This window comes from Acomys minous (assembly GCF_964271855.1).
Source record: "Acomys minous genome assembly, chromosome: 13".
Classification (NCBI taxonomy): Eukaryota; Metazoa; Chordata; class Mammalia; order Rodentia; family Muridae; genus Acomys; species Acomys minous.
Window position 1 is genome coordinate 15,233,850 of NC_140495.1, and position 19,565 is coordinate 15,253,414.

Sequence of the window (19,565 nt, forward strand, 5' to 3'; positions counted from 1 at the left end):
AGCAGCTATGCTGTAGTGTCCTTGAGGATATAAATAGCAGGGGGAGTCGGCCCTTCGAGGTTGGCTCCTTGCAGATGTAGAGCTGATGCCTCTTTGTGAATCCTCCCTCTCAGGGTCGCAAACACAATGCTGACAGGGAAGGGAGGCAGGCAAGTCCACACAGAGAGTGCCAGTATATGTACATGCACAGGGGGTCCTACCTAGGGGAGCCTAGGAGAACTGCTGAGGGGGCCCCCGCAGTGGAGGAGCTAGTTGGAGCCCTGGAAGAAACCATCTCAGATGTTGTATGCTTAGACAGCCTACCCTGTGGTTCACCCAACAGCCTGCAAAGCCTTGTAATTGGATCTGGCCCTGTTCACCTTCCCTACACTCTGGAGCTGTAGGGCTGATCCAGCCCCCTTTATAGCCACGGGGCCTTTTCACATGCTACTTAATCTGCCCCAAATCTCTTACTGGAACTCAGGTTCTAATGGATTATCCCCACCTGAAAGAGCTGTGGCAAAAATGTCACACCAGGGAGCCTTCGAAGCCTCACCTCTCTAGTCATCTGTGTAAAGCCATCCTCCACTCCCTCCTTTCTTCCACAGCATGTACCATAATGTATGCTTGAATATTTATTTATTTTATTTTTTTAGTGGCTTACACTGTGGTGTCTCTATGGTCATTGCTGAGTCCTCTGTGCTCAGCAGACAGGTACAAAACAAATATTCCATAAATACATACTAAAAAAAAAAATACACTGGCTCATGCTGGAATGAGGGGTTTAAATGGGCCCTTGTTCCCCACCTCTAGTAGCCCCCAAAAGTTAAAAGGTGGAGAGATCCAATGCCTTTCAGTTTGTCATAGCCCAGAGGCAGATTGCTTGAGGTTAGCTCAAGGCCACTTAGCAGGTCTAGTCCCTGTGGCCTATTAGGGCTTCGGTCAAGTGGGCAGAGGTGGCTCTGAAAGAGGCCGGGGCCTGGATGTGGCTCTGTGACGATGAGGTGAGGCCTGTGACTGTTCTGGAAGCATATTCACATCGTCCACGGCGCTGGGGCCTAGGTTCACATAAGCTGCGGACAGCTGCACATAGTGGTCCCCGAGCAGTGACGCCGCTACCTGCTCTACTTCCATCACTAGGCCTCTGAAGGTGGGTCGTGCTGCTGGGTCAGCCTCCCAGCATCGCAGCATCACCTGGTACCTGTAAAATGAGGGATGTCAGGTCAAGTACAGGGTGGACTCCTAACCAGGGGTTCCGGGCAGCTTGGTCCCTGTTGGTCAAAACAGGGCCTAGAGCCCCATCAGGACCGTCCTTGTTCGGCTGGTCACCGAGATGTCCGGCAGAGGTCCAGGTGCCTCAGCAGTGAAGAGTTTTCAGTGACTGCCCAGGCCTTATCTGTGTGATCTGTGTGTTCCTGAACTTTTCCACGTGTACATGGCCTCTTCTAATGACAGTGTTAGGTTCACAGGGTAAAAAGACAGTGTGTGAAATCCTCAGCACACGGCTAATAGGCTCACAAGCTAATAGGATCGTCACACATCTTTTCCAGACAGGATATATAACAAAGAGTAGACCCTGCATAGAGAGCTGAGCATGGTGACACACCTTCAATTCTAGCACCTGGGAGGTGGGGGGAGGAAGAACAGGAGTTCCAGATCAGATCAGCTCTAGCTACATAAAGGGTTTGAGGCTAGCCTGGTCTGAAATAGTGAGTTCTGGGATAGCCAGAGCCAAATAGTGATATCCTGTCTCAGAAAGACGAACCAGCTAACACATGCGAATCGCAGTGAAACGCGCTCTTAATCTCTTGGAAGGCAAAGGCAGAAAGATTAGCCTGCATCCAAGGCTAGCCTGGGCTACAGAGACCCAGTCTTTAAAAAAAAAAATAACAGCAGCAAAAAAAAAAAAAAAAAAGTCCTGGGAAGAAGCTAAATGGGGACGCAAAAAGAAGCATATGGGGGCGGCCCAGTGGCCCAGTGGTTCTGTGGTTCGGCTTGCTGGATCCTGGAGCATGCCTTGTCATCAGAGGGATGACATCCTGCCTTACACTGTCATCTCAGTGCCCTATCTATACACGGGATCTTATACATGTCTCGGACTCTCTGGGTCGAGCGTAGCTAGAATTACCCACTGTACAGCTGAGCAAAGCGGAGCCAGCAAGGAAAGGGACTCCCCCCCCCCTCCGCCTGCCTGCCCCCCCCCTTCATCCCTGATGAGTACACTCCGCAGTGTGCCACTTGGAGCCCCTTTATTTTCTCAGTGGCTGACAGTGTTACCTGTTGAAGGTTCTTAGCTTAAGCCTTCTCCAGGCAGAAGGGAATCTCACATCTGCTCACTGGGGGACAGCCTGTGTGACCAGTGGCTGATAATGCCTGGTACAGAGGAGACCTGACCGCTTTGGTCTCAATATGAGAAAGCTCCGAAGGGCCAGCCCAGCTCCACTACTCCTGTAAAGTGAGCCCTATCCCTCGCCTGTTTGCCTCACACCCACCCTCTCCCTCTGACAGGCCCCGTTTGTCTCCCCTACACTTACCACTGTAGCCGCCCCCGCCCCCAAACACACACACACACACACACACACACACACACGTATACATAGAAATCCCTACCCTGATGTGGTCAAGGAGCCTGTCTTAGATGCAGGCAGGCAGTGAAGTTAATTCCCTTATTTCAGACTGTACGCATTAGAGAAAGGTCGGGGCCGAGATGGAGAGGGCTGTAAGAAAGAGCTACTCATGTCCCCTTTCTGGAGCCCAGCCGAGGACAGGAGTCAGCGGCAGCCCTACCTGTGACCTGGTTCTCCCTGTTCTAAGCGTGCAGACCTGGGCACAGCTGAGGCATGCTTGCTGATTAGCGAGCCAAACCTACCCCACGGGCACTGATGACACAGCTGCCACGATCCCTAGGGAATGAAGAATCTGAACTACACGTAGTGAAAAAGCCCCAATGGAGAGACCTGGAGCGCAGCGGGGCTGGTGCGGGAGCTAACTGAACCTTTCCGTGAGGTTAAATGAGTGGCAGAGATGGAAAACAACCCCTCTCCCTATGCAGGAGTTGGGTGGGGAAAGAGATCTGGGAAACCGAACCACTGGCCTCAACCCAGACTCTAAGTTGGAATGCTGTTACCATGGCAACAACTGCAAGGTCCTCTCAGAGTCCTTCCTCGTATGAGGGTGGGACTGGCACACAGAGAAGTAAACTGAGTCCCAGAGAGGCTCCCTTTCCTGGCTGACCAAAAGGTCAGATAAAAAAGCCAGGCAGGAGCTTGATCTGCGGCCCCCTCCTCAAGTCTGGAGCCCAGCCCCCCCCCTGCCCCCCCCCGCCCCCCCTGTTCCATACTCACAGTGAATTGGGACAGTACTCAGGCTGAGGCAGGCGACGGCCCTGAGCCAGGAAGTGAGTGAGGTCAAAAGGGTTGATATGGGGGTATGGTGGGGCACCCCGTGTTAGCAGTTCCCACAGAAGCACACCAAATGACCACTGTTGGAGAAAAGTAAGGAGACTGATTGAACTATCGCGCCAAGTTTTTGGGCAGGTGAGTTACCCCAGGTCGTCTACCTCTCAGAGTCCTTCATTGGAAAAGTGGGACCCCCAACTCTGCCCAGAGGTCACGCCTCAATACCGTACAAGCCTCTTCCCTCTATCTCCTACAGCTGTTGGAGGTTGGTCTGATGGATCTTGATGCTAATTACTGTTTGCTGTCTCTGTGACCCACCTGTACCTTGCCTCAGAGCCTAATCTGTTTAACCAATAAAAGGCCATCACACCTGGGCAGGGCAAATGGGGTGGGCGTGGCCAAGGTTCCAGGGCTTGGGGTGGGGGGTAAGGGGGTGGGGTAGACAGAGGGAATCTTGGGAGGAGAGAGAGAGGGGAGAGGAGAAGAAGGTTAGGTGGAAAAGAAGCACATGGCCGGCGTGGATGGAGGCTTGGCCCAGATGATGAACATTAGCAAGTATTTGGGATCATGGATGGGAGGTAGCCTGATAGAAATGATTAGAAGCAGATGGCATGGGACTGGGGCAGGGATCCCATACCTGCCCCACCATGGGAAGTAGTTTAGGGCATTGATATCTGCCCTGCCCCAGGTTAACTAGGGCTATTTTAAAATATAACAGGTGTCTGTGTCTTGATTGATTGCTAGCAGGTTAGAAAAATACTGTAGTAGTAATAAGTATAGGCCTAATAGTAAACACTGTTAGGCCATACTGGTAAATTAACCCCAACATATGACTTCAGAGTTGCAAGCCCCGGACTGTCCATGGAGAGCTGAGGAATTCGCAAGCTTCTTCTGTCCCAGGTACCAGATCCCATTTCATATTTGCCTAAGACAATGAGGTGTGGGAGTTGTCTGACCCTGGGAGACCCTGGGCTCAGATCATGCAGAAGCAAGGCCCAAAGCAAAACGAAACAAAACCCTCTAAAGGCACGGAGGTCAAGTGGGCCGCAAGGAGCGGGTACCTTACCACGTCAGACTTGGTGGTGAACCTGTAGGTCTGAAGGCTCTCCAGGGCCATCCACTTGACAGGCAGGCGAGCGTGGCGTTGCTGTTGAACACTGTAGTATTCCTTGTCTAGGATGTCGCGTGCCAGGCCAAAGTCAGCCACCTTGACTGTGAATGACTCGTCCAGCCTGAGAGGAGGCAGCTGCATGAACTGGTGCCCAGCTGGGGCTGTAGCCGGGCGGCGGAGCCCTTGCTTAAGAACTGGCTCCTACCAGGTCTTGTGCCCACCTCTCCCAAGCCCTTCAAAGGCCTTAAGAACCACAGCGTCTAGCCCTATACCAGGCAGACAGAGTGCCTAGGGCTGCAGAGCAAAGGCTGGACTGGGTCCTCTCCTAAGGTGGCCTCTAGCAGCTGCATAATATGACCTGTCCCTTTGTCTGACCCCCGCTTAACTGAAGCCACTCACATGCAGTTCCTAGCAGCCAGGTCCCTGTGCACAAACTTCTGCTCTGCCAGGTACTCCATGCCACAGGCTACCTGCAGGCCGAAGCTGATGAGGTCCTTTACGGTGGGGTTCTGAGGGGCACAGGGAGGCTGGTGAGCATTGGCAGAAGTGGGTGCCGGCGGACACCTCCCACCCTGGACACTGAGCACTGACCCTCTGAGGGGAGCGGATGAAACGAAGCAGGTCTCCGTGGCCCATGTAGGGGAGCAGCACCAGGGGAAGCCCCTCCAAGGGCAGCACAATGCCGATGAGAGCCAGCACGTTTGGGTGATGGAGGCCACGCATGAGCAGCCCCTCCCGCAGGAAAGCCTCCACCTCCTGGACCTCTGTGATGCCTAAGGAGAGAAGCATAGGTCAGGCCAAGGGCACGAAGGCCCTTTACGAGGGTCAGACGGAGATGGGGTTGGGGGGTGGGGCACTCTCTCTAGGGTCACTCAATAAAGTGGCAGCACAGCAGGAACAAAGGACATCTCGGCCTGAGGTCACGCTTCTTCTCCCCAGCCCAGCCCAGCATTTGCCTTGCTTACGACTCAGCGACTTGACGGCACAGTGGATTTGATTCTGTGCCTCGTCTGTATATTCTCCATGGTAGACGACACCAAAGTGGCCTAGAGAGAGCGAGATGGTGAGTCGGTGCCCAGATTCACAGCATGTCCTCCGTAACTAGCAACCTCAGAGCCCCAAATTGGCCAGTGTGACGCTAAAAGCAAGCAGCGGCCACACAGTGGTGACGCCATTTACAGCCCTTCCATGCCAACTTATCCACACCAGAAGCCACTGAAGAGAAAATTCTCTAAGACCTCGCTCCAAAGATGCCTACACAGAGGCTCAGAACAGCCTCAAGGCCACACAGTGAGTAGGCCAGGGCAGCATCTACTCCAACTGTCTTGAGCCCATGTCAGTGTCAAGACGACTCCTCCGTGCGTGCCCCCCCCACTGCCCCGCCCCCAATCTAGCCCCATACCTTTACCAATGACTTGGTCACTATGGATGACTACTCGCTCATGGGCAATCAGTACATCCTTGACCTCGGCCAGGAGCGTCCTGTCCAGATCCTTGAGCCGGATAGACTCTGTCCGTAGCAGCGGGACACTTGTCCCTTCCCTACCATCTGAAGATTCTTCATGGCTCAGAGTGCTGGAAGCTGTATCATGGATGTCACAGAGTGTTGGTGGGGAGAGGGAGTGAAGGCTTGTGGGGACTGGCAAGCCCTGGCTTCTAGTGCCTCCCACCACCTCACCAAGGCCACTTCTGTAGTCAGAGCCAGAACGGAATATAGACAGAGACATGGCTCTGGGAGACTGATCCAGCGATGCCAGGTCGTCCAGGTTAGGAGCAAGGACTGTGGAAAGACATGGAGGTGAGCCTCTCCAAGCTCCTGCGAACTGAGTCCCACTGAGGACTTATGGGAGAAGGGATTGGAGATGACACTGTTAGGCTGATCTAGACGGATGGAAGGCGCTCACCTAGCTGTTTTTTCCGTCTTCGGGAGTTGAAGACCAACGCGATGGCCAGTGCAGCCACGAGCAGGATCAAGGCCAACAGAGCGATAAGGAGTGTACTCTGTGAGGCCCTGCCTGGGCCTGACTGAACCACTTGGCCCAGGGTATGGCACCCACCATCTATACAGACCTGAAAGCAGATGGCAATTTAAGCCCAGACAGCAGACCCTCAGAGCTCATGGTTTCCTGAGAGGACCAGCTGTGTTACCTACCTGCAGTGGGACACCTTCCTTGCCGAGTTGCAGGGAGGGAGGCAGGGGACAGATCACCACATCCCCCCGGAGCTCGTGTTGGCAGATCTCACGACCCACTGTCACGTTCACAGTCACGCAGTCTGCCACAGCGCCCAGCCCAATATACTGCGGAAACAGTCCTAAGGATCAGCCAGAGGCTGGACTCCGCCCCTCAATCTTCTGCTGTCTTTCCTCTACCCTTCGTACCTACCTCAACCTTAACTGAATGCTCTTCAGGATTCAGCCGGGCTGGGCCAGTTCTGGGTGGGCTGGGAGGGGGCAGGAAGCGAAAACCAGGCAGTGTGAAGGTAGCTGTTCCATCCCCCAAGACGCTCAGGTTCCCTGTTGCCCATCCCTGAGGATTCCGGACCACATATTCAGGCAGGCGGCACTGACGCTGCTGTTCCAGAAACTGCCCTGCGCACTGCTGAGACCCACATGACAGGAGTCAGGCAAATGGCCGACCCCTGACTGCTCCAGGCTCCTCAGCCCACTGTTGGACATCGGAGGACTGGCCCACCCTTCCTCCCCGCTGGCCACCACCTACTCTACTCACTCTGTTCTCCACTGTCCTTTGTCCATCATGGAATAACAGTGCGAGGTGCCATATTGAAGTCAGATGTTGGCCATGGATCATGACATGGGAGCCACTGTGGAGAATGGTAGGGAGGAAGTTTAGAGGACTCGGAGAGCTGGCCCTTTCCTCTCCTGGAGGCCAAAGCAGTCAAGGAGGCGGCCTTTACCTGTAGCCACACTTGGGAGTGATGTCCAACACAACAGGGTCTTCCTTGTAATGAAAGGTCCAGGAGCCAGGCACCTCAGCACCTCCTATCTGCAGATGAACAGGGACCCTGGCTGTGCCAGCTCCAGGAGGTGTGACACATAAAATCTGTTCCTCACTGACCCTGTAGGAAGGAGGGATTGCGCAAAGGGACACCTTCTCACGATCAGCAGGCTTACCTCCTCCAGGGCTCACTAACCCCATCTACTTCTTTATTGTCTTTCCCCGCCCATCTGCGCTCCATGGGTCTGGAGATGGAGGCTGCCAGGAAGACCTTCCAGAAGGCAGGGGAGGCCTGTACCCTTGGCTGGAGACAGTGGCCTCTGTGGTGGGCTCTCTTGTCTCTGGGTTGGAGGGGACAAGTAGATCGTTCTCGAAACTGATCCCTACATTGACCACGTGACCGACTCTCTTCTCTCCACACTGGCAGTAACTAGATACCCACCTGGTGAGGCTCCCTGGGTGGGAACAGAGGAAAGGGTCTCACAAGGAAGAGGCTGTTTGGTCATCCCCATCAGGGATCGGGAAGGCAGGGACTATGTTGCACCTGAGACTTGAGGTGACCTTAGGCTACAGCCAGGAGGAACCTCATTGGTTCCCTTGAATATCAGGCCAACTCAGGATGCAGATACCAGTTGGAGCCTCCCAAGGGTAGGGTCCTGTGGCCTCCCACAGTCTACCTGATACCACTTACTGTTCCAGCCGGCACTGAGTTCCGTTGACCAGCACAGCTCGGCTGGTGCCTACAGACAGGTTCCGGCCTTCAAGGGTGAGATAAGTGCCCCCAGCCCGTGGGCCAAAGTCAGGTTTTATTGAAGTCAGCACTGGCTCCTAAAAGGATACGGACATGGCTCTGCTGGAACAAACTGTTTATTTCGAGTCCCGTCTCTCTTGAGTCACCCACTGACCAAGGGCAATGTGGCCTTACCATGAAAGAGAAGCCTCCCCGCACAGAGATGCCTTCCACTCGAAAGTGCTTGCCGGCTGCCATGTTAGTGATGAGGAGGCTGACATTTGTGGTCCCTGCTGCTTGGGTGGCCAGGGGCTCCAGCTCACATTTAAGGTCCTCTATAAATTCCTTGTGGAGTCCTGGCCTGGGGACAGCAGGAAGGGCACCGTGAGGTCAGTCAGGAATCACACAGGGCTGCCTGCGTGCCTGCCATAAGTCACCAGCTTCTCTGACCCTCAGAGTGGCATCTCCACCCTTACAGACAAGTAGGGCTCATGCCAGTTCAAAAATGGACAGAGCTATCGCAGACACAAGAAGCCAGAGCCAATATAGCTCGTCCCATTCCCTCACAGAACAGGATCTTACAAATGAGGGGCTGCTTGGTCACCCCCATCGTGGACAGGGAAGGCAGGGACCACGCTATACCTGTGGCTTGAAGAGTCCTTAGGCAGCAGTCGGCAGGGACTTTGGCCCACGGTGATCTGGTGTGTTCTCTCAGATACTACACCACCAGGCCGCGTGTAGAAGTTGGAGCCACACAAGGTGAGCCTCGTACTGCCCCTCAGAGGTCCACTGTGAGGATAGAACTGAAGTGGAAAGAACAGCCCAAGTTTTTGTGTGGGGTCAGAATGGTTCAGCCCTATCTGCTTCCCCAAGAGTCCCCTGCCTCACCCCTTGCCTCTCTTACATCCCAGCCATTCTGGGTCACTTGCTGGTGCTCATCAGACTTTTCCCTACCTCCCAAGTTTTCCATGTAGTACCCTCTCTGACCCTCATTATAGGCATTGCGGGCCTGAGGAAGATAGTGGTCAGGACTTTTTTTTTTCTTTGTTTTGTTTTTATCTTGTCTTTGTTTTGACAAAGTTTCTCTGTGTAGCCTTGGCTGTCCTGGACTTGTTTTGTAGACCAGGCTTGCTTCGAACTCACAGCAATCCACCTGCCTCTGCCTCCCTAGTGCTGGGATCAAAGGTGTGTGCCACCACACCCAGCTTTTTTTTTTTAAGACAAGATTTCTCTGTGTAGCCTGACCCTCTACCCTGGCCCTGCTTGTCCCACTGTTACCTGTGGCCAGCTGGGGAAACTGTACCTCAGTGATCTCAGGTGGACAGTGGTCCTGTTGCCAGGAACCTGGACACTCCTTCTGCCGGCCACACCTGTCCCCACACCAGCCACATCCCATGAAACGCTGTGCTCTCAGGCAACGCCAACAGGTGAGAAAATGACGGCAGCCAGGGCCCTGGATAGGAACCTTGAAGACCTTGGGGGTGACAAATAGGTGGCCCAGGGATTGCTAAAGGTGGGAACTGGGCCCCATTGGCCCTTCTGCTCCCTTTGTAGAGAGGTAAGGTCTGCATAGCAATGTCTCTTGGGGCTCCCACCACCCTGAACCCTAAGTTTTCACCCTGCACACCTCACCTGGTCCCCGGAGGCAAAGAGTAGGTCATTCCCAAGGCGGCTGACATCCCGCTGAATAGGCTGCCCGCTGCTGCCCAGGGAGAAGTTGGACACATACAGCAAATAGTTGAGTGACCTGGCTATCTCCACCTGTGACAGGTCAGCTATGAGAAAAAAACAGCAGGGGCAGCAGGGACAGGAATGCAGGACCAGGTGATCGTGGGGTAAAGGACCTACCTGCAGGATACGCCCGTCGGCAGTGCCCATGTGGGCCACTGTAACATTGCCAAGGCGTGTCACGTGCAGCGCAGTGACCTTCACTGATCCTAACAGTCCATTGAACAGGTCCACTCGTGACAACCCGCTGCTGGCCCGCAAAGGGAAGTAGTGGCATCGGAAGCTGGGGCTGGAAGCCTCCACACCAGGCTGGGGAAAGTCAAGGAAGAGAAAGAGTCAGGGTTCAGGCCTGTGCGCTGACTCTAGGGCTTTTGTAGGTAATTATAGCAACCCTGAACTGCCAGCCCTCACCTTGCTTGCCTGGAGGCCAGAGCCTGCCCCTTGTCTACTGCCACCATAGTCATAGGCTCTTGGAGTTAGCAAGGGTAGACAAGAAAGGAGGCCCCGTCTAGAAAGCCAGACCCCTACTCCCTGCCTTCCCCTGCCATTTGCATTCTGATGAGGAGCCCATCGTCAGACCCGCTCATTGCCCCTCAGGATGCAGAGTGTTCTAACGCCCCCTGCTGGCTCCACTCTGCCCTGTAAGAGCATCTTAGCAAGGGTCCCTTCTGGGCCTTGGCTTTCCTACTTGGATAGGGGACTGAAATCTGAGTTTCAGTGGCTTCTCAAGGTTGGCAATGGTTCCTTTCCCCCGGGACTCCATAGGTTCTCCAGTTACTTACATCTCCCTCAGGTACAAAAATAAAAGCCGGGCTGTGGTGGCGCACGCCTGTAATCCCAGCACTCAGGGAAGCAGAGGCAGGCGGATCTCTGCGACTTCGAGGCCAGCCTGGTCTACAAAGTGAGTCCAGGACAGCCAAGGCTACACAGAGAAACCCTGTCTCAAAAAACCCAAAACAAAACAAAACAAAAAACCCCAAACCAAACCAAAACAAAAACAAACCAAACAAGGCCCTATGACCTGAATGCCAGTTTAAACTTCATAAATTGGGAGACATAAACCTCTCCCCTGTTCTTGGTCGGGAGGTGTTAGGGGCTGTAAATCCTCAGGACAGGATTGTGAGAGGTCCTGGGAGCTGGTGCTAGGTTCTAGGAGCAGGAAGGGCCAGGGGAGAGCCCTAGGTGTTCAGAACTTCCTTCAGTTCACACAGATTTAACTCATTCCTGGACCTCAGTGATGAGCGGGACCAGGGAAGGGGAGGGGCAAGAGCAAGCAGTGTTGAGTTTAGACACCCCACCCGATCTGGGGCTATATCCTGCTTGGGTGGGGACTGGAGCTTTGTCACTACTTGAGAAGGAAAGGGGCCTAGCCCTAGCCGGAAGCTTGCCAGGTGTTTTCCCGGTGACTCAGGCACAGGTGGGGCTCTGGTGCTAGAAAGAGGCATTAACTCGGGCAAACCCACACTCCTGTTGCTTGCCTCTAAGTCCTGGGCTCTTAGATTTGGATCCTACCATTGACTAATGTCCCTAGGCCTGAAAACACTTGCCTTAAGTGTCCCATGCCCCATAGATGTTCCACACCCCCACCTGATCCCATGTAGGCAGGCACTAGTCTTTAGATCAACCATTATGAGTTCACAGTGGCACGTACTAGAGTGGTGGCATACTTAAACTCACCGGACAAACGCTGACTTATATATCTGCAGAGACCTGGCACACCTCCATACCTAGAGCCTGTAGGCAGGGCCCAAGATTAGTTCTCCCGGTGCCTGGCACAGGGCAGTCGTGACTCACTAATCACTAAGTTGGGAGTCTCATTTCCCATCTAGGTTCAGACAAAACGTTTTTTTACTGCCAGCGTTTCTCAGCCTAAATGTACCCAGCTGAGGGAGAGGGGCTAAAAACACCCCCACTCCGAGGCTAAAGATGGGACTCAGCAGTAGAACACTTTGCCTAATATGTTCAAGGCCCCAAGTTCAACCTCTAGTGATAAACAAAGAAATTCGTGCCAGGCCTGGTGGTGCGTGCTTGTGATGCCAGCGTCTGAGAGACGAAGGTAGGAAAAAGCTTGACTTCAAGGCCAACCTGAGCTACACAATGTGTTCAAGGCCAGCTTTGGCTGTAGAACAAATCCTGTCTCAAAGAACAAAACCAGCCAAACAAAAAGAGACTGAAGCTATAACCTGTGATAGAGGTTTAGCACAAATGAGGCCCCGCTTGGCCCCCCAAGTCCTGAAAGAAAAATGAATTCTTCCTCCAGCGCTAGGGTGTAAATTCTACACCTCCAGGGCATTAACAGAAGCTGGAAATGAGTCAGGAGTATCACAGATAGGGCTGGAGAGATGGCTCAGAGATTAAGAGCGTTGACTGCTCTTCCAGAGGATCCGAGTTCAAATCCCAGCACCCACACGACAGCTCACAGCTATCTGTAACTCCAGTCCCAGGGGTTATGGCACCCTCACACAGACATACATGCAGGCAAAACACCAAAGTCGATTTAAAAAGAAGAAAAAAAGGTATCATAGCCACTGCCAGGCCTGGTGGCACAGCCCTCTCACCCTAGCTACTGCAGAGGCTGAAGCAGGGGGAAGTACAAGCTCCAGAATTGATTGGGCTTAAAGAATGACCTCGAGGCCAGTCTGGGCAACTTTAGTGAGGCTCTGTTTCAAAATTAAAATTATGAAGGGAGAGGAGGGGCCTGGAGATATTATAGCTCAGTAGTAAAGCAGGTGTGGGGGGGGGGGACCAGGTCCAACCCGCAATTCCTAGTATGGCCGAAAGGAGTGGGGGTGGGGTAAACAAACAGAAAGAAAATTGTCATAGCAGAGCCAAGGGCACTGGGTGGCCACAGTCTCCAAGAGTATGACTGTAAGCCAGATCATCCAATGCTCCCGTCAACCCGCCAGCACCGCCACCCACCATGGCAATTTCTCAACAGTCTTAGGTGAGGCTGTTTGAATAGCATCAGGGAGTAAGTTTTCATTTTTGTTTTCCCTGCCAGGAAGTTAAGCCCCTAGCCCCTCAAAGTAGCGTTATAAAGACATCCCGTTTCCTGTTTGTTTCTTCTGTTCTTCCTCCCTGACATGATACACCCACTGGCTGTGAAACCTCCTGCCCCGGGGCAGTGCCTTGGCTATAGTGACAGAAAGTCCAGGGTTGGACCAATTTCAACTAGCCCTTCCTACGCCTTTACTCATTCTCAACTGCTCATCTGATGATGCTTACACAAGCCTGGGGTGAGGCTTCCCAGAACCTCCCAGAGCCAAGCGAGAACTGCCTTTCCACTACATCCCAGATTTCCTGTGGAGAAGGGGTTAGTAAGTCACAGCTCACGCAAGCTCCCTAACAAGCCCCTGACCTCCAACACTCCCTAGAACCTGATGGGGGGGGGTGGGGAGCTGGGTGGGGGGGAGGGGGCTTCTCTGGCAGCCCCATGGAAAGCAGAACAGAAAAAACGCCTTCATAGGCAACTGAAACTGTGTTGGCAAGCAGCTGCGTGAATCTGTGATTGTAAGCATCTGCCCACGTGTTTTTGCTTTTGTGTATATTTTTCTGTGTCCCCGAAGGTACGGGCGGTGGGCAGGTTGGAGGGGGATGCCTAGCGTTTGACCTGGAATTTGGAAGTTGCGCTGGTAGAGGTTAACTATGATGTAAACCCTCCCTCACACAGCCAAGGAAACTACCTAAAAATAAATCAATCAATCAATCAATCAATCAATCAATCAATCAATCAGATGGCAGGAAGGGTGACAGGAAAAATGAGGCAGCTATAGGCGTCAGCCTAGTGCTGGATGTGTGTTTCTGCCTGCCTTCTCCTACCCGGGCCCTTTCAGAGAAAGCAAGGCACTGGCCTGGATTCAGCTCCACAGGGTACTCACAGGTCAGGGGCCTGTTCTTTCTGCTCACCGGATTAGGACAAAAACTGGGTGTCTGGAAGAAGTCAAGGCCTCTTGCCACGGAAGGGTCACCTGAAGAGTTACAACAGTTTTCTACACCCACTTCAATGAGGTCGTCCAGCTGGTAAATGGGGAAGGCACATACAACAGAGTTGGGGCTCAAGCCAGAGCTACTGTCCTTGACAGCCACAAAGACCCCGAATAGCACTTCCTGGCCCTCTGGGATGCTCAACTCCACAGCCAGTTTGGCGTCCACCGGAGCAGAATGGGCTGCCTGAAGCACTGGGTAGGGCTGTGTGCTCTCTGGGACTCCACTTTGGCGGCGGCGGCGTTTAGGTGCAAAATGACAGTCCAAGACCAGTTCCCGGTAGTCGCCCATCTCTGGCTCTACAGCATTGAGTCGGGCCAGAACCGTTTGCAGGGCACCGGGAGGGCTTGTGACACTGATAGGTTGCACAGTCAGAAAGTAGACAAATTTTCCTGAGTGGAAGCTGTGCACGTATTTAATATGGTAGGAGGCCAGATATTTGGGCAGCACGGACAGCGAAGGAAAGCTTGGTTGGAATCCAGAAGCATCAGCCTTAAGGCGACGGATGGATACTGAGTGTGGGCTAAAGCTTTTGGCCAACTCTAGGTCCAGTGAAGATGCCACGTAGAAGTAGGAGGCATGGTTCTGCTCCACCACAGTCACGCGAGTGCCCAGGGGGCTAGCCACACAGTCGGGGCAGGCCTCTGGCTGGTTGTTGTTTGCTGAGAAGAGGCAGGCTGGTGCAGCTAAGTGCAGCGCTTTCCCCCGAGGCTCCAGCTCATGCAGGAAACAACGGCCCTGTAGGGTTGAGCCACAGCTGACTAGGGCTGGCAAACCCGGTTCCATCACCAGCACTACTGTGTCTGTGTCGTTTGGTGGTCCATGATGGCCTGGACCACAGCTCGCACAAGTCTGGCAGTCCGGGTCCCCGACAGGGCCAGTGGTCAGGCTCTCTCTATACTGCAGGTCAGGCCCAAGCACGTGCAGGCGATTGCGTGTGGCCACAAACACCGCACTCCCACCTTCACTGTCCTCGTAGGCTGCTGTGGCTTGTACCTGGCCCCCTGCGGAGAAGGTCGGAACCCTATACTCTACATTAAAGTCTCTGGAGGCCGCGAAGGGTATTGGTGAGCACTGCCTGTCCAGGTTGGTGGATGTTGCCGGCAGCCACAAAACAAGCAATAGCTGTAGAGTGGCCTGTAGCAGCGGCAGCAGCAGCCCCATGGAGACTGAGCTGGGGACCCTCTGGAATCCCAGAAGGTTCACAACTTGATCTGACCAGACTCAGGTCAGAGCTGAGAACAGTGTTAAGCGGCGGACCCTGGGCCCTGGCAAACCAGGGTGCTTTTTTCCCCCCCGGCCCTGTGGTGGAGGACCTGGCTGTGGACCCCCAGATAGGGCAATGGCACGACCACCTCACCTGGGGCCCAAGCTGCTGCTTCTAGCTGCCGCCGCCACAGCTACTTGGATCAAAGTCGAAGGGTGAAGGGCGCTGGGCCCCGTGGGTGCGGCTGGGTTGGGGGCGGGGCTGGGGGCGGAGCCCTGTTGAAGGCCCCGCTCTCTTTGTAGCTCTGACTCTTTCTAGCCCTGAGAAGGCTCTCTCCTATACCCACCCTCTCTGGGATGTGTATTTCTCAGGGGGTCTGTGGGTTAGTGTAAGTGGCCTGGGAAGGAGAATTTATTCCTGTTCCCCACAACCCACCTGGCCGAGGTGAGAATGGTGTGGGACAATCTGGCTCCTCTCTCCCCACGGAACTCATTCACAGGAACACCGGCAGACACCAGCTCTTACCGTGTGCGGAACAGAGACAAGGAATGCCCAGAAGGACAGAGTGATGCGTGGGGCTCCAGAAAGGAATACTATGGGACATATCTTTTGCGCAGAGTCAAGAGGAAGTTATGTTGTGTCCTGCCCTGTCTGCGCAGAGCGTAAGGGTTAAATGGATTCTGGCCTCGCTGGGTGGATAACAGGGAAATTATGTGAAAACCTGACCCTCTAGCTCTGATCCTGTCACTGTGGCCTCAGTATGTGGAAGGATAGGCCGCGAGATGGGGTGATGGTGGTAAATGGCTCTCTCCCCTAGTGCCCTGATATGGGGGAGGTATGGTCTCTGGCTTTGGGGGCACCTCTGAGCCTTGCTTTGTGGACTCAGTCTCCGAACGAGAATGTAGTTCTGGTTGGTTGGGATTCAAGTCCTCTTTCCAGAATGAGTGAGTGGGGCCCCTTCTGCTTTGCTGCCTCCCTCACCAGGGCCTCAGCAGCTGTTCCTTGGCCAGCGCTCTTTCTCAGTACCTGAGGGTGATGGGGCAGGGGGAGAGTTGAGGTTTGTTTGTTTGGTTGGTTGGTTTGGTTTTTGGTTTTGGTTTTTCGAGACAGGGTTTCTCTGTGTAGCCTTAGGTGTCCTGAACTCACTCTGTAGACCAGGCTGGCCTCGAACTCACAGCAATCTGCCTGCCTCTGTCTCCCTAGTGCTGGGATAAAAGGCGTGTGCCATCATGCCCCGGCAAGAGGCAAGAGAGGTATTCTTGACTACTTACTCTGCTCAGTGATCCTGGTCTAGAGCCTAGAGGGCTCTTCACAGGGGGGCTATAGGCAGGGTGAATCCCAGGGTAGCAGAGGATAAGGGAGCTCGTGGGGGAGGAGCTTAACAGGATCAGTCTGGCCTGGGGATCTCTACTTTTTCTACTGCCCACCCATGACAAACCTCACCTCCTGCTTCTCTTCCTAACACGGCCTTACCAAATGCTTCCTCTGTCCTTCAACCTTTCCTAATTGGGATGCTATTACCCTAGGATGCCTTATTTATTTATTTATTTATTTATTTATTTTTGTCTGTTGGTTTTGTTTTTTGTCTGTTGGTATTTGTTTTTGTCTGTTGGTTTCTCAGTGTAACCCGGGCTGTCCTGGAACTGCCTTTGTAGCACAAGCTGGCCTCGAACACACAGCAATCTGCTTGCCTATGCAAGTGCTGTGACTAAAGGTGTGCACCATCACGCCCAACTTTTTTGTTGTTGTTGTTGGGTTTTTTGTTTTTTTATTTTTGTTTTCCTTATCAGGGTTTCTTTGTGTAGCCTTGGCTGTCCTGGATTCACTTTGTAGACCAGGCTGGCCTCAAACTCACATCCATCTGCCTTTGCCTCCTGAGTGCTGGGATTAAAGGCATGCGCCACCATGCCTGGCTCACACCCGACTTTTTAAAAGCATCATTTAAAATCATCAAAAAAAATATGCAAATTTGCCTGTCATCCTTGCACAGGGGCCGTGCTAATCTTCTCTTTATTGCTAGAAGGCCTTTTCTATCCAGCCTGTGGCAGATGTGTATCATGGACCACTAAGAGCTTGGACTACACACTTCTCCCCAACAGTTAATTTGTGCTCTTCCTCCATCCCCATGGTAGGAAGTTCCAGGTTGAAGTTTTTGAGCACCTGATAACTGACAGGAAATGGCATATGGAGCAACCATACCCAGTGGGTAGAGAACACTTTGCCCAAGACAACATAAAATGTGTTCCTTTTCCTAAGTGGGACTGGCCCAGAAATGAGTAAATAGACAACGCAAACCATGGCACCCTTCCAGAGTTCCATGGTCAACATGCCTAAAGATGGTCATGCAGAGAAAAACTGACATGCTCTCCACACAGCATGCAGACAGAGGTTCTTGTGAATTCCATCCCGCCTCAAGATTGTGAGACATTTCTGGGTACTGGGAGTAGATTTCACAAGCTCACTTGGATGGCCTTGCCCAACCCATATGGAGGTGGGAGCAGCCCTTAGTTGGTTTTCTGCTGCCACCATGTGGCCATGGTGGTGGCTGTGCCCCAGGACAAAACTATATTGGGAGTAGAGGTTTCTCAACCGTGGGGTCCACAGGAGAACCTCTTTATTATCTTCATCTGAGGGTTCTGCAGGGGCTTCAAGCTAGGCATGCAGCCAGCCCTGCACCCCTAAGGTAAACTCACTGGGTTTGGCCTGTTGCTGGCTTAGGACTCACTTAGCGACTACTCTGGCACTAAGGAATGGTAGCCACTTTGCCCTCCATGGGCTCAGATCTCTCAAAACACTTCAGAAGGGTTAGGACCAACCCAGAAATCATGTTTTTGAAATCAGGGGTTTCTCTCTAACTACAATATGATCACATCTGACTGCAGCTCTAAGTGACTCGCCTGCTGTTTTGTTTTTGTTTTTGTTTGTTTGGTTGGTTGTTGGTTTTTTAGACAGGGTTTCTCTGTGTAGCCTTGGCTGTCTTGGATTCACTTTGTAGACCAGGCTGGCCTCGAACTCAAAGTGATCAGCCTGCCTCTGCCTCCTGAGTGCTGGGATTAAATGCGTGTGCCACCAGGCCCAGATGCCTGCTGTATCTTTGTTTTGTTTTTTGAGACAGGGTTTCTCTGTGTTGCTGTATTTTTATCTGGAGGTTGAAAATCCCTGGACTTGTGGGCTCTGCCAGCTCCACTGCATAGCAGCTAATCAGGTTCTCTCTGCAAATGCTGGGGACTCTATTAGCAATGCCTCCTTTATTCGCCTGCTATCTCATCCTCGACCACACTCCTGGATGCCTAGTGTCCTAGTCACACGTGCTTATGTGTGACCCCTTTTCCTATCCCTGAACAGAACCCATGCTGACCTTGAGAGAAGCTCAGTATCTACAGGCGCTAGAGTGGCTACCAGAAGCCCTAAGGGGCTAACTGCTGACCAGAACAGCCAGAGATGCCTGTCTTTGCATCACCCTGGTCCCAAAGGGTCGATGTGACATTCCTGGTCAGCGGCAAGTTGAAGAAAAGCACAATCTAGGTTGAAACCGTAACAGCCATCATGCTGTCAAGTAAGTACAACTGCCACAGTGCACCCTCAAGACAGCCCATGTTGATTCTTTTTTTTTTTTTTATTGTATATGAGTACTTTATCTGCAGAAGAGGGTATCAGATCACATTATAGATGGTTGTGAGCCACCATGTGGTTGATGGGAATTGAACTCAGGACCTTTAGAAGAGCAGCCAATGCTCTTAACCTCTGAGCCATCTCTCCAGACCCCATGATAATTCTTTTTTTTTTCAAGACAGGGTTTCTCTGTGTAGCCTTGGCTGTCTGAGACTCACTTTGTAGACCAGGCTGGCCTCTGCCATGGCTGGCTCCCATGTTAATCCTGGCACGTTCTCTGGTATGGTTTTAGTGGCAAAAATAATTCTGGGCCCCCTCCTCTCAGAGACTGCATGGAGGTGATTCTGACAGCCAGAAGACCACATTCATTGGGAAAAAAAAATTCTCTTTAGCTAGTTCTTTCCCTTTTCAGATCAATGAGATGGTTAGGTTGTAGCAGGACCAGGAAAGCCCTTCCCCCCACAGGAGCTAGCTGGAGGCTGTCTGTACTATGCCCTAGGTTGTCCAGAGGTCTTAAGGTAGAGCGAATGAAACCAGTCCTTTACCGCTGAGCCTCTTAAGAGTGTCCACAGTACTTCATGTAGGTCAGGCTGACTAAGGACAGCACAACATTTCTAGTGACCTCATTAAAGTAGATTTACTTCTACAGGATCTAGAGATCAAGTGGGCTTCCTTGGGCACACTCTTGGGGGGAGGGGCTGCTGTTCTGATGAGGTGGCTGGCTGAGATACAGGACCTAAGGCAGATAGCACTTCATGGGATGGCTTAAGCATTGTCCCCAGAGGCCTGTGGCTATAGGGACACTGGATTTTGAATATGCTCACACTCAACACTGGGTTGCCTTGCCAAGGGCCCCTGC

At 52.9% G+C, this 19,565-nt stretch overlaps 1 protein-coding gene across 5 annotated transcripts; it reads right to left on the reverse strand.

The window, feature by feature from the left end:
• Positions 1 to 601: 601 nt before the first annotated feature.
• Positions 602 to 15,139, reverse strand: MST1R (macrophage stimulating 1 receptor). 5 transcript variants are annotated; one of them, XM_084752576.1, is made up of 20 exons: positions 13,810 to 15,139; positions 10,024 to 10,212; positions 9,808 to 9,936; positions 9,479 to 9,649; positions 8,818 to 8,978; positions 8,371 to 8,536; positions 8,137 to 8,273; positions 7,405 to 7,566; positions 7,218 to 7,311; positions 6,873 to 7,088; positions 6,641 to 6,787; positions 6,393 to 6,558; positions 6,167 to 6,268; positions 5,891 to 6,070; positions 5,454 to 5,534; positions 5,080 to 5,261; positions 4,888 to 4,997; positions 4,444 to 4,609; positions 3,324 to 3,460; positions 602 to 1,180 (listed from the first exon to the last, which is right to left on the reverse strand). In XM_084752576.1, the coding sequence occupies exons 1-20, from the start codon at positions 15,049 to 15,051 to the stop codon at positions 922 to 924; spliced, it is 4,197 nt and encodes a 1,398-aa protein (XP_084608702.1). In that variant the 5' UTR covers positions 15,052 to 15,139; the 3' UTR covers positions 602 to 921. The 5 variants fall into 5 exon arrangements, with proteins under 5 accessions (XP_084608702.1, XP_084608701.1, XP_084608703.1 ...); XM_084752575.1 differs by having other exon boundaries at positions 9,808 to 9,950; positions 13,782 to 15,139; XM_084752577.1 differs by having other exon boundaries at positions 9,808 to 9,950; positions 13,810 to 13,929.
• Positions 15,140 to 19,565: the final 4,426 nt, after the last annotated feature.